Raw genomic sequence first — 14,052 nt, forward strand, 5'->3', positions numbered from 1 at the left:
CAATTGAAAGCTTTCTTGTAAAAATTTAATAAATGTAAGATTATTCTTTAATATATTCCTACCCCTAATTTTGTTCTTTGCCTGTACACAGATGAGCTGTAGGACCACTTCTGAACAGGATACATTGTTATGTCTGTTATATAAAATGCATAATAAAATTTTATTTTTTCCATCATGTTGTTTAATTTAAAATTGGGGGATGGTAGAGACAGACTAGGATTTAGGCATAAAAATTGAATGCTGTCTTGAGCATTTAAATGATCGGTATGGATTATTACTGATCCATCCACCTGTGTTAGAAGTCTAGAAATTCATATGGATGTGAACCAGATAATAGACTCAAGTGCCATTCTATAGGACTACAAAACTGTCTGTAGCAAGTTACGGTGTTAAATCATAATTTCTGGATCATGATCTTAAACCTTTAATTGGTTCCATTTCTCCTTGACTCTCTACTAACAAGTATTCCTGATGGCCTGGAAGTCCATGTTGAAATTTACAGTTTGAAGTATCCAGATTAAATATGAAATTATTTTACATTAAAAAAATACTTAAGTACAAAATATCAGTTGTGTAATCATGGTAAAACATAAAACTTTGCTATAAAAGATTTTTAAAGGCTATTTGATTAAAACACTTATTTACTTAAACTCTTTGCTAGAATTTTTTTTAGAATTCAGCATCGGAGGAGGAATGTGACATAATAATGATCGAAAGCCGAAAGTTTAAAAGTTGTGATGCCCTCACATGGTTGGAGGGTTATTCTAGCTTCTAAGGACTGAATGTTGTCCACAAGAGTGTCTCATCAGGTCATAAATTGGTAAGACTTAATGGATTAGATTTTATGTATTATACCTGATGTTATTGTATTGAGATGAATATTTATGAACAGAATGAGCACATTGTATAACTAAGAGTATAGTATTAAATATAAGTTCAAACTTGGAATTTTAAATACTTGGGAGTATGTAATCCTTTCAAAATTTCATGAGGCTGAAGGCCGTATCTTTGCAGTGGTGTTTAATAATCAGTTTAAAAAATCAAGTGACATCCTGTATTATGTAAACATTATTTAAATATTGCTATGGCATCTAATATAGATGCTTACACTGTAGTTAAGAGCCCCAAATACTTTCTAGTTATTATCACAGGCGATATTTGAGAACTAATACATTAAGCTTTTATTTAAAAAAAAAAAAACTTTACATCCATTTTCTTCATAAAATATAGTTTAAATTACCTTATTCGCTTTTGGGATTTTATTTTTCTTCTAGATGTCTGTAAAAATAAAGCCAGGAAAATTTTCTCAATTCTTATCTTGAGAACCAGTATCAAATGAAAATCATATACTAGAAGTCAATAGTATACTTTTTTTGGAAAATAAAAGATTTCCTTTTAGCATTGTATTCTGCATGGAAAACAAAAATTTTAAAACTTGTTTTATATAGCTTCTTATTTTGCTTTGTTTTACACAGCTGTATTTTGTAGAGGACTCAGAATAATACAGTTTAGACTGGGATGAGATCTTAATCTTCAATCTGAAAATCATCATATTTTGCAGATGAAGAAAAAGGAACTTGGGTTAAGTTATATGTCCAAGGTCATACAGTTGTAGAATTAATATTTTCATTAAAGTACGGTGTACCTATCCTGTAAGTGGATCAAAAATTATTTGAAATTATCAAATAGGCTACCATATCTATTTCTAACTTTATCCTTAACTCTCTGGGGTAGTCAGTCTCTCCCTTACACACATACATCCTGTCTTTTGAATGATACTCTGAATTGTTTCTCATATGGTATTCCATGACTTTGATCATATTCTATAAACTTAAGTTTCATAAAACAGTAATTGCAATCATTAGTAGTTTGGAAGGAAATACAACAAACTAGTAACAGTTGTCTTGGATCCTATAAACTTAATTTTTTCATTTACCACAATAATTCCACATAATTTGGGTAATTAGGAAAATAATTTCTAATTTCTTTAGTGTAAGATACCCATCTTTAGTAGTCAGTGGATGGGTGGACCTCAGGGGATCATGAACCCTGTGAAATACTGGATGGAACTTAATGTATGTTCAGTTTTTGGTGAAAGGTTCAGAGCATTTGTCAGATTTTCAAAAGGAGTTGAATAACATTGCTAATGAATGTATCTAAGAGACAAGCCTTGTTATATACCCAACTACATGACGTAGGAAAGAAATTTTTAATGAGTACACTGATTATGTAACTCTTACTGAATTTTATCCAAGGCTAATTTATTATAATTGATCGTTAAACTGATGGAACAAATCAGAGCTTACCCACTTTTAGCTTAGGGATTTCATACTGTCAGTCTCTGTGCTCAAATGTTGATTGGATTTCTGCACAGAGTAGTTTTATTTCTGCTACCCAGTGGCTACCTAGTGTGCCACGCACTATGCTATGTATTTGGGGCATGTTATTTATAATTTTCACAACGGCTGTATTATATAGATATTAGTACCTTCAGTTTACAGGGAAGGAAATTGAAAGCTTAGAGAGATTAGATAACTTGCTCAGGTCACATAGCCATTTAGTGATGGAGCTAGGATTCAGATCTAGCTTTCTAACTGCAACCATGGCTCTCAGTTGTATGCTGGTATGCCTAGAGTACCCCTGGGGAACTTAAAGGATAAGGGAGAATTTTATATTGCGTGAAGATGTGAATACATAAATTTGATTACCTTTGAACTTAAGTAGCAATGGGCCATTCTTTATTATAAAACCATCTTTTAAAGCATCTGTCAAAAAAATAAATTTGGTAAATTGCTTATAATTTAAAATTAAGTATTTATTGCATTAGGAAATACCTTCTATTCAAATTTAATGTTTGTGATTATAAGCAAATATATATGTGTTAGAAAAGTTATAGTACTTACTAGAATACTATTGTGCCAAGTGTAACCGTTAAGGAACTCACCCTTTAATATTTAGGATTTATAAATAGCAGACATTCGGGGGAAGCAGTTTAAAAATCTGCTTTGAGCTGCCGATGTTTCTTGGGGTAGGGGAATGAATCACATGTAAAACCTCCTACTGAGTGCTGTGTCAGTTTCCCATTTGTCCTTAATTGTGAATAATTCTATAAAGATACCTTTTCTATGTTTACTTTTAAAACGTGTATGCCACAGAATTTATATTTTAGATATATGGATTTTTTTAACTGAGTACCTACTTTGTGTAAAACCTTTTCTTATTTTTATGTGTTTATAATAAAGTTCCTGTGTCTCAATAGGACTTAAAGTTAAATCCACAATAGTAGTACTGCTTAAAACAAAAACAAGTAAAACTGTAAGAATTTATTTACTCTTCAGTTTAGTTGAAATAGTCTGCCTATCAAGCATAAACTTAATTTCTTTAAGACCATGGTGTACAAGTGTACAACAACTTGATAGGTCATCAGAACATGAAAATACTATCTTAAAAATCTTTTTTTAGATAAGACATTTGTACCCCAGCTTCCTTAATAGTAACATATTTGCCTTTTCAAAATTAAAACTTTGGTATGTTTGGGAAATAGAATAAACAATTACACCTAAACCAAGTTTTTAACCCAGTGACGATCTCAGTGTTTTTATGTTCCCTTCCAGATTTTGAGTACATATGCATGGATATTAACAATTACAATCACAGTTAAGTAGCTTTTAAATAGTTTCTAGTGTTCCAAATATTTTTCTGATTTGTACAAAGCTGATACTGACATGTCATAGGTTTCAAATTTTGGACTGATAATTTTGATACCTAGGATACCATCCCTTCCAGTTTTTCCTTCTACCTCTCATTTCTTCTCAGTCCCCTGGCAGGCCTTTCCTTTCTGTTTGTTCTTTTAAGTATTACTGGTGTCCTCAGGATGCTGTTGAGACCCTCTTCTCACATTCTTCGTCATGCTAAGAATATGTAGATGGTTCTGAGTGTCATCTGTATGCTGTAGGAAGCCATCTGTATGCTCTAGGTGCTCAAACTTGTTACCTAGTCATCTCTCCTTAACACTCAAACTTCTGTGATCTCTCATAGCAGGTTAATTGCGAGGTACTGCCATGTCTACTTCCGTGAGTTTTTTTCTTAAGCCTATCCATCTCTTTCATCCCCATTCAGGGCACAGTCCTTTCTTACGTGGAAATGCAAAAACCTTCTAACTGGTCTTCATTATTTGAGTTGTCTAACATGGCTAACTGTAGGTGCTGTTCCTTTTACTTAGAACATTTGTGTGTAGGCTTCTGTCCTTTTAGATTCTCCACCCACCTGTGGCTCTTCCTTTACTAAACATTCTTTCCTGACCCTTGATCTTGATGATATTTCCCCAAAACACCCTCTAAAATCTTTCCTTGTCTTAGCATTTATCACACCTCTAACTCAACTGTATATTCATAAATTCTAGTGTATGGTTTATTCAGTGATGTGTCCACATAATCAGCATCTGATAAATGTTTAAATACAGTAAAATCCCCCAGAATGTGGCATCATAAGATTTAGTAACTGGAAAGAATGTTGGAAATTAACATATACAGTTAGAGGCAAGAATCAAATATAGAAACCACATCATGTCACTCCTAAGTTAATGTTCCCTGTGTATTTCATGATATTTAGATTTTGACCACTATACCTTCCTAATACAGATTATATAGTTTATATATTAAATGTTTAATATGTGCCAGACACTAATGCATTATCTCACTGAATACTCTTGTCTGGTCCTATTATTATCCTTTGGAGAGGATAAGTAATTTGTGTGAAGTTATATTATAAAAGTGATAGAATTGGGATTCAAACCTGGGTATGACTCCAGAGCCAAAGCCTTTTTATTTGATACCACCTGTGAGTTTATCTTCTGAGTCTAGAATTATACATCTGAGTTGGAAGGGAATTTAGTGGTCGTTATTCCAACCATTTGTCTCATTTTGTCTACATCGATGACATACCTTCTCAGTTGTCTATCCTATGAACACCTCCAGTGATGTTTATCTTAGCATCCTGGTCTTCTTTCTTTTTACATTTCCTGTTAAACCTTTTATAAATTCTTGATGTACACAGAGAATCTAAAATGTGGAGCAGAAAATCAGATGATTACCATCACTGAAAGCATTTAGTAAAGAGATTAGGTTCATGTAAAAATATTCTGTCAACATTGAACTAAGAACATTCTCTAGTTCGGTGTTTTCATAGCTGCCATAATCAAGAATATGGGTTCCAGTTTGTGGCCAAAAGTCATTAGTGTTAATATAAATGTAGTTCTAAAGTTCTTTTTCAAAAATGGATAAGGAGATATTGCTTAGTATCTTAGAGATCACAAGGATGTTTTTCCACTTCATAATTATTGATTCTAGTGATGATGCAAGGATTTCACAGGACTCCTGTATACTGCTCTGATCCAGCAATGTGTAAAAAGAGTAAAGTACTATACATCTGAATTTCTTCAGATTCCTAGATCTAGTTCACTTAGAACTTCACTTGTCTATGAGACATGCTTAAAGGCATGGCGATAGAAGTGTACCTGACTAAACTACTAAGCCTTTGGCCTCTTCTTTCCACCTTCAGGATAGCTTTTGGTTTTTTTTCACTTCTTCTCTTTAGATTCGATTCTAATTGTCTACAGAGAATGATACTGGGCAATTGAGAGAACCCACAGATAGGTATTTATGATGTATGATTATACAATTAAGCCTTTCTACTAGGTTCACAAAATTATTTTCCCTAAATCCAAGATTCTAATGTAAAAAGATCTTTGTCAAGGTTTCTATCCAAAAGATAAGAGTTTTTAAAGTCCATTTCATTTTCTACAAGGTCTTCTATGAGTTTCATCATTCCCATGATCTGTATATGAAACTGCTAAGTTTCACTGGCATAATTTTGTCAGAAGTAACCTGAAAGTCCATGGAACTCTAGCTATTCTGTTCCTCAAACTTTGTTTTTCTACTGACTTACTTCAGTTGCCAGTTATATAGAAACTACTACACTTTCTTCTTCAGTGAGTAGAAACCAGATGCAAGAGTATCACAAGAAAAGATTTATTGGCTTTTTGTTTAAGCTATCTTTGTCAAGGAGAAAAAAAATTTCTCAGGAGGCCTGCCCATTTTTACTATGTTCAAGGGATACTCTTTTCATTAGTTTCTAATATTTAAAAAGCTGGTTAATTTCTTAATTTCTTTCTCCTGGCATGATTAGCCAGCCCCACATAACATAACATAAGCTTATGCTAATTTACAAAATATAATTAGATAACATTAAATAATATTTTATTCTATCTTTTTCTTCAATTAAATGTTTAATATCAGTTCTGTGCAAAGTGTTATGATTAGTAGACCCTCTGGATGGACACAGTTCCTCCCTTTGCGGTTCAACTCAAGGGTGAAGAACATTAAATAGACACAACAAAAACAATTATTTATGGAAGAATCAAGAAAGGAAGAGAGCAAAGAGTGTAGGTGAAGCATTCCATTTCAGATGACAGTCTTAGCTCCGGAATCTAAGGTGATTAACAAATTTCAGGTCATGTTGTAAGTCTGGAATTCATCATAGATAATTTTATACAAATTGAGCTCTACAAATGATTGTAAAGTTCTGTCATTTACCCAATCTATGTTACAGTATTGTTATTACCTAGAAGAATTCAAGGACTTGGATCTACAATGATATGAGAAAAAGTTGTTAGCTGTTAAAAACTTTACAACTGAAAATATACCTATTTGAGTATAGTTCTGCTTGAGTGAAAAAATCTTTTATAACCCTTTAGATTTTATAGTAGTTCTACTTTATAATTTTTTGCATTATCTATACCAGAATCTCCTTTTAAGTAATTCTAAAGCAGTGATTCTCAACTAGAATAATACATAGTGTAGAAGCAAAGCAGTACTTGTCCCACTCTTGATTTGTTTTTAGTAATATTTAATTGTTGAAATTTCATATAACACTAAAGGAAGGCATGGGAGATGTTAAACACTTTTTTTGAAATTTTTATGTTGAAATAAATTCAGTAACATGTCAGTGGCCTTTGGAAAAATTTCCCTCAGTACATTAAGACTTTTTACAGTCATTAATGTTCAATCCACAGGAATACTGTGCTTAATAAATATTGATGTAAGTTTAAATCTCAAGTCAAACAATTTTTATTAGCATATATTTTGTGACTGCCTTAACATTTGACTAATTGAGTACAAAGTAATCAAGTAAATTTAAGGCATAACTAGGATTATTTCATTCTTTGAGTAAGATGTAAATACAAAGACTGTTTCTTAATACTAATCATAATTGATTTTTATTTGTACCTCACTGCTTCATTTGCAATCTAAGAAACACTGGGATAGCAAGCCTTACACAGTGTCAGTCCAAATTGATCCAAACAATAAAAAGAACTGATTATTATTTTTAGTGTTTACGATTGTAAAAAATCTCATAATCATCACAGCAGTCCTTTAGGGTAGGTACAACTGTGGTCCCATTTTACAGACAAGGACTCTGGTTTTAGTATGTTAGCTTGCTATGATCATCCCACTAGTAAGTAGTGGAGTTGGGATTTAAAACAAGCTTGTCTAATTCTGAAGCCTGTGCTCTTTTTATGTATTTATTTCTTTATTTTCCAGATAGCTTGAGCTAGAAGGAAGGGGAGGAGGGAGAGAGAGAAAAGCAGGTTCCACGCCCAGCATGGGCTCCAGGCTCAATCTCAGGACCCTGAGATCATGCCCTGAGCCAAAATCAAGAGTCAGACACTTAACCGACTAAGTCACCGAGGCGCCCCTGAAGCCTGGGAAACCACTTTATTATTCTTTTAGAATTTAGTCTTTTGCTTAAGCAACTCTTAAGAGGTAAGATGTCTTGCCCCAGAATGAAGTAGAGAGCAAAAGAGATTTAAGCAAGTGGTAGTAAACTTGATAACCTAGACAACTTTAACTCATCTGGGTATATATTTTATATGCCAAAATAGAACAATACTTTATATTTGTTGAAGATGAGCAATTTTTTGCTCAAACCCAAGCCAATCCAAATTTTCGAAGAACCCCAATTGCAAAACATGTACTGACTTATTAAAAGTAAAATAGAACAGAGTTTTTCCCTGATAAGATATTCTCTTCATTTTGACTGTTCCTTTAGTCTAAGCCAGAATGAAGCAACTGTCTCTTTAAAAACCTTGTGATACTTTTATTCTTCTGGGTTTATCCCTCTTTTGAAACAGTTCCTTGGTAACCTTCTTTATATTTACTTCCTTACTACCCCTGGATTTTGGGGACAGATTGGAGGAGACATAAGGTAACAAAGACTAGTTAATCACCTAGAAACAGAAGCTGGGTCTTGGTCAGATAATCCTAAGGGCTAGCCTGATACAATTTTACTTTGTCCATGCAACTACGTATGTTTTTTTAAATAAAGCTATTATGAATAACATCTCTGTACCTTTAGGAATTGGGCATAAGTGAAAAGATAACCTTCAGATGAATAAAATTGTCTCTGCTCTGCACTGGTATTTGGCATTTGGTATTCAAGGGGATTGTGTCATATTCATTCATTTGGTTAGGCCTCATTGTGGAAATGGGATTGAAAGGATTTTTTCAAGAACTGTTAAGTTGAAAAAAATAGTATACATAATGCTGGAGATAGAAGAAGCAAATGTGAGGCCATTCCATGAAAGAAATAATTAGCTTTCCCAAGAAGGGTAGTTTCTTCCTGAGCCCCCATCTTTTGTTAACTCTTCAGTAGTTAGTGTTCATTTGTCTTCTTCCTACTTAAGCAAGCTCATCTCTCACAGTTTTGTTTTACCGACCACATTCCAGCAGCTCTCAAATCTAGACTTCTAGGCCAGAGATTACTCGAGTTCTAAATACCTATTTCCAGCAACCTTCTTTCTATATTTCTCCACTAGAATCTATATCCCAGATGTCTCAGAATTCAACAGTCCCAAGTGAAACTTAAATTTCTCATTTTCTCACCTTTACTTAGGTTCCTCTTCCACTCGTTCCCTGCCCCCTAAAATCTAGCGGCCTTCCTGTGACACATAACCATCTCCCCACTCCTAATTACTCCAAGCTAAAAAAAACTCCAGCCATCCTTGATATTTTCTTTGTTATAGGTGAGTCCCTTTTCTTTTGTCACCCCCCACCCCCATCTCTCATAGATTCTCCGCTTCAATTGTAAAAACAATTTCATTTTTCCTTGCTTTAATGCCTGTGACCAAGCATTTTGCAATGTCCTGATAATCTCCCCACTCCTTGGTTGCTTAGGTAATTCTTTTTGTTTTTTTTTTAAGACCCGTATCGAGTGTTCTCTTTCCTTCTCACCAATCCCCATCCCCACCACACGTACATGCCCCAAAAAAGCCCACATTCAAGGCTTACACTAAGTTCCATAAAAGCCTTTGAAACTAAATGATGAAGGAAAAAGCCCAGTGACAGTAATTTGCCTCAGGAAACAGCAAATCTGAGGTGAGGCCAAGCTGCAACATGTATCTGCTATTTCCGTATCTAGTGATCTTCCCACTGATGGACATCATCTAACTTCGTACTCTTCCAGCCAGTGTTCATTGAGTGTTGGGCATTGTGCAGAGGAGACAGATGAGAAATTACCATTTTTTTAATTAGTGTCATAGAAAGATAAATGTTACTGAGATTTGGCTATGTAGGAAATTAGAGGCAAATTTGGATTACCTAGATGTATCAATTAGATATTAGGCAGGAAGAAGATAGGGCAAGTTTAGTTTGACTGAAAATGAGGAATGAGATTAAGAACTATTTCTCCAATTAATTTGTTTTGAGTTTAGTTAAAATGCTAGCATTACCCATGTCCATAAGATACCAAGGACTGCTTTGGGAAAAGTCAGTTTTGCCATTAGGCTTGGGAAATGGCTTTGGAGGTGATGTAGTATGGCTAGCTTACGTTATAGCTGGAGAAAGAAGCCCCAGAGGCAAATATATTAAGTGATATATTTAGGACTCAAATTCCAACTATACAATTTGTGAATCCAGGCTTTTACAGCATCCTTTAGTAGGTGGCTGCTGGCCCCTTGATAGATTTTGTATAGCACATAGAGTTTTGTCTGGTAGGATGCAGCTATTAAAACACAGCCTATGATAGATAACGTGGTTAGAGCTATAAGGGTAGTGTGGGGCATGACTTACTATACTACTTCTGGAAGGGTCGGAAAACTAGCCTTTACAGAAAATAATTGAGTTGAAACCTATGAAAGAATGGTAGAATTTCCACAGAAATATTTAGAGAATGAGAAACAGTATGAGCAAAGAGAGTGAGAATAAACTACACAGTCTCAAGGAGTTTAGGATATCCAGTTTAAAAGTTGAGCAGGCATTTGGAATGGGAGGGAATAATGTAATGTTGGCATTAGAAATAAATTAGTAAGCTAGTTCTGATTTTTTTTTTCCTTTGACCCATTTTTATGTCATTGCTAAAGAATTCTGAATTACTTTTAGAAATGTTAGGTGGATTAAAAAAAAGAGAGAGAGAGAGACATGTTAGGTGGATTTAGCTATGTAAAAAGGTTGTTTTTATAATAGGCCCACCGCTGAGTGAAGTTAATTCAATGCTTGTTGTTGGTCTCTGAAATGAAATGCATATCTTAAGAGTGTTAAGTTTTTGTTTTGATTTCCCTTGACATTCTTTTCTATCATGTTCTTTCTCTAGTTTTGTTCATTTTCATACACTTACACCATGAAAATTTCCTTAGGTGATGAAAGTGCTATTATTTCTTCATAATCAAAAGGAAGGAATGCTGTTATTAACCTTTTAAAGGAGAATTGATCTTTACTACAAAATGACTGTTAAACATAGTCCCTTCCCTGGAAGGCCTTTGTTAATCTTTATCCTTTTCTTAACATAGCTGAGGTAATTTGAACTCTTCTGTGTTTTTAATGTCTTCGTTCATATTAAGAATTTTTATTGAGTTCTTCTCTCTTTTTCTATTTAAATTTTTCACCTTTCTATGAAAGATGGTTGAAAACATAAACCTTTTGCTAGATTAAGGTATACTTAATTTGTTAATTCTAATGTTTTCAGCAGTTGGTTAACCATCAGCTTCGATTCCAGCAGACCAAAAGAATGGTTTTAGAATATCTAGAATGAATATATAGGATTACATCCACTTTATTCCCTTTCAGTATAGTTACATTAATTTTGTAAGGTATTCTGAGCTAGACATCAGTTGGCAACATTTGAAATCCTTTCTAAGCTGTCTCCCCCTTTTTACTCTTAGGTGCTAGTATACATCTCAGTCTAGATAATTGTCAATCATATACTGTTTTCCCAGTCTCCAGGAAGTAAATTAAAGTAATAAGGACTGTAGTGTCAAATTGTAATTTGGGCTTAAGCCCCTTGATATACATCTTCATTTCAATCAGTAATGAATTATCCTATCATCAAATTACCTATTGCTGCTGGGTAAGTAGTACAATGCAGGCTCTTTCAAGAGAGCCTGCTCTAAATGTAAGCACTCCAACATTCAGGAAAATGCCGCTCTCCTCCTACCCCTTTCTCATACCCTTTCTTATTTCAGTCCTGACTCAAAGGAAGAAAATAACTTTTTCATCCTGTCAAACCTTGCCTAATGTTAGTCTAATAAAAAATAACTAGCTAGTGCATAAGCTCATCTGCCTTTAAGTAGATACGATTTTTTTTACATTTAAGTATTTAACTTGAAATAAGAATACTAAACTTTTTTAGTTTATTTGGAATATTTGGATTGTAATGGTAAAATTGCTGTGCATATTTCACTTTTGTATTATTCTCCAGTTTTTCAAGACTGAATTTTTACATCTTCCATCTTGAGTGTTTTGATAGAAAGAATTTTAGTTTGGCTAGTTTTTAAATTGTTTCCTTACAGTGACTCTATGAGGAAAAAACGATCAGAATTTTACTGCCTAATACTAAAATAACTCCCTCAAGATACCCTCACTTGGAAATGTAAAGATATCTAAATGTAAAGTGATCTAGAAAAAGAAGGTAAAGTTAATATTAGTATATCAAAGATGTTTATCACAGACTTTTATTTTTTCTTACCAGAATCATTTTGAACAGAAATAGCTATATTAAGAGTTATAAACATTATTTATATGATACTTTTTAAGTGATTATCATTCACCCTAAGCCGAAGAAATAAATTTTACAAATCACAAATATCACTTATATTGTTGTTTTGAATGTTAAACAAAGTACTGATCTTCTAGAATGAAGTAGTTCCTGAGGAAAATGAAGTTGTTGGCTCCTCTTCCCTCCTTTTTTTCTTCTCTGTTTCCTGTCTGCTATTTGTTCATGTCTTAAGTTCACACTGTACAGGGTAATAACTCTTCCGTGAGTCATTTTCATTTTGGAATGTGGTTGGTTTTTTTGTTTTTTGTTTTGTTTCTCAGTATTCTCCAAAGTGCAATGAAAGTATTCCATCTCTGTCCCCCATCTGCCTGCCTTCCCAGACAGATAACCACTTTCTTAGTTTGTATGTGTGTATTCTTCCAGTTTCTTTGTGCATATGCAAGCAAATACTGTATCTATATCACCCTCATACAGTGGTAATGTACAGACATCTGCACCTTCACTTTTAAAGATCTCCAGGGTACATTGTTCCCATCTCAGTACACAGAAAAGCATCTTTGTAGGGTCGTCTTTTATAGATGGGTAGTATTCAATTGAATAAATGGCTATACCATGATTTATTTAATCAGTTCCATGTTGATTATTAGAAATCTTGCTGTTTTAAACAGTGCTATAATGAGTAGCATTGTAAATATATTCTATCCCATGTATGTAGAAAATATAGGATAAATTCCCACATGTAGGATTGCCGACTCAAATAGTAAATAAATAAGAGTGAGTGAGAATGTATGTATGTGTAAAACTGTGATATAACCAAATTGCTCTGTGTAACGGTTATACCAGTGTACAACTTAAATCCGCACCGTATGAGAAAGCCCATTTCCCACAGCCTCACTAACAGCGTATTAAATTTTAGTATGTTTGACAGTCTGTTTAGGGAAATGGTATTATGTTATAGTTTTAATCTGTATTTTTATTATGAATGAGAGCCTGGGTTTTTTTCATGTCTTGTGGATTATCCATGTGAAATCTACCCATTTTTCTAATTGGAGTTCTAGTCTTAATAGATTTCTAGAAGTACTTTGTATTTTAGTGAAATTATTGAAGGAGTTCTTTATTTTTCTATATTTTGAGGCATCTAGTTAAGTTTCTCCAAAGTATTACAGACATTCTTCCTAAGTGGACTTTTTAAAAGGCCATTAATACAGATGATATGGTTGATCTGGACAAAAGGGGTCTGAGGTAGGAGAGGGACTTTGTATTAATTGTATACCTTTTTATGTATACTCTTTGTATTTATTTTTTACCACGTGCATGTATCTTGTTTAACTTTTATTTTGAAATAATTATTGATTCATAAGAAGTTGTAAAGAAAAAAGTATAGGGAGGCCTCATGTACCCCTTCACCCAGTTGTGTGTGTCCTGTCCCCTGCCCCCTTCCTGCAATGGTAACATCTTACATGGCTGTAGCGAAAGGTCTAAAGCCAGGAAATTGACATTGGTATAATCCATAGCATGTATCCTTTTTTACTCTTTAAATATTCATTTCTGGCCAGGATTTTTACCTTAAATTAATTAGATGAATGTAAAATATGCTAAGGATATAATTGGTTTCTGTAGATGCTAAAAGCAAATATCAATCTTTGTGTAAATATTTAACTGGGTTTTTAATTGTTCCTTGGTTAAAAGTTTGTTTTGTTTTGTTTTGTTTTTTGCACCATTGTGAGACTGGTTATTTGAGAAAATAATAACATTTAGTTATGTGAGTAGCCAATTTTACCTGCTTATTTATCATGAATAATAGCTTTTATCATTCACAAAAATCACTTATTTTGTGTTATTAATAAAAATCTTCATGGGCCTTTTTATGAATTTAATCATGAAATTAAACAGACTTTTTGTTTTTACCTAGAGAACTTATGGTCAGTAATTAGAATACATAAAATTTTTAGTTCTTAGCTTAATTTACTGTTAACTTTGATAGTTTTATTGCTAAACACAGAA

The 14,052-nt window shown here is 33.4% G+C and overlaps 1 protein-coding gene across 4 annotated transcripts in view; it reads left to right on the plus strand.

Moving 5' to 3' along the window:
• Nucleotides 1-14,052, plus strand: part of TSC22D2 (TSC22 domain family member 2) — a 60,001-nt gene that overhangs the window by 26,587 nt on the left and 19,362 nt on the right. The window contains exon 2 of one of the 4 annotated variants that reach the window (XM_034996959.1): nt 662-820. The exons of the other annotated variants lie outside the window; for them this stretch is intronic. Within the exon in view, the coding sequence (XP_034852850.1) occupies nt 662-704 (43 nt within the window). The 3' untranslated portion in view covers nt 705-820. The remainder of the gene's footprint in view (nt 1-661; nt 821-14,052) is intronic. 4 annotated transcript variants of the gene reach the window in all.

Source organism: Mirounga leonina, unplaced genomic scaffold (assembly GCF_011800145.1).
Source record: "Mirounga leonina isolate KUSES-001 unplaced genomic scaffold, KU_Mleo_1.0 Mir_115, whole genome shotgun sequence".
NCBI classification, from domain to species: Eukaryota; Metazoa; Chordata; class Mammalia; order Carnivora; family Phocidae; genus Mirounga; species Mirounga leonina.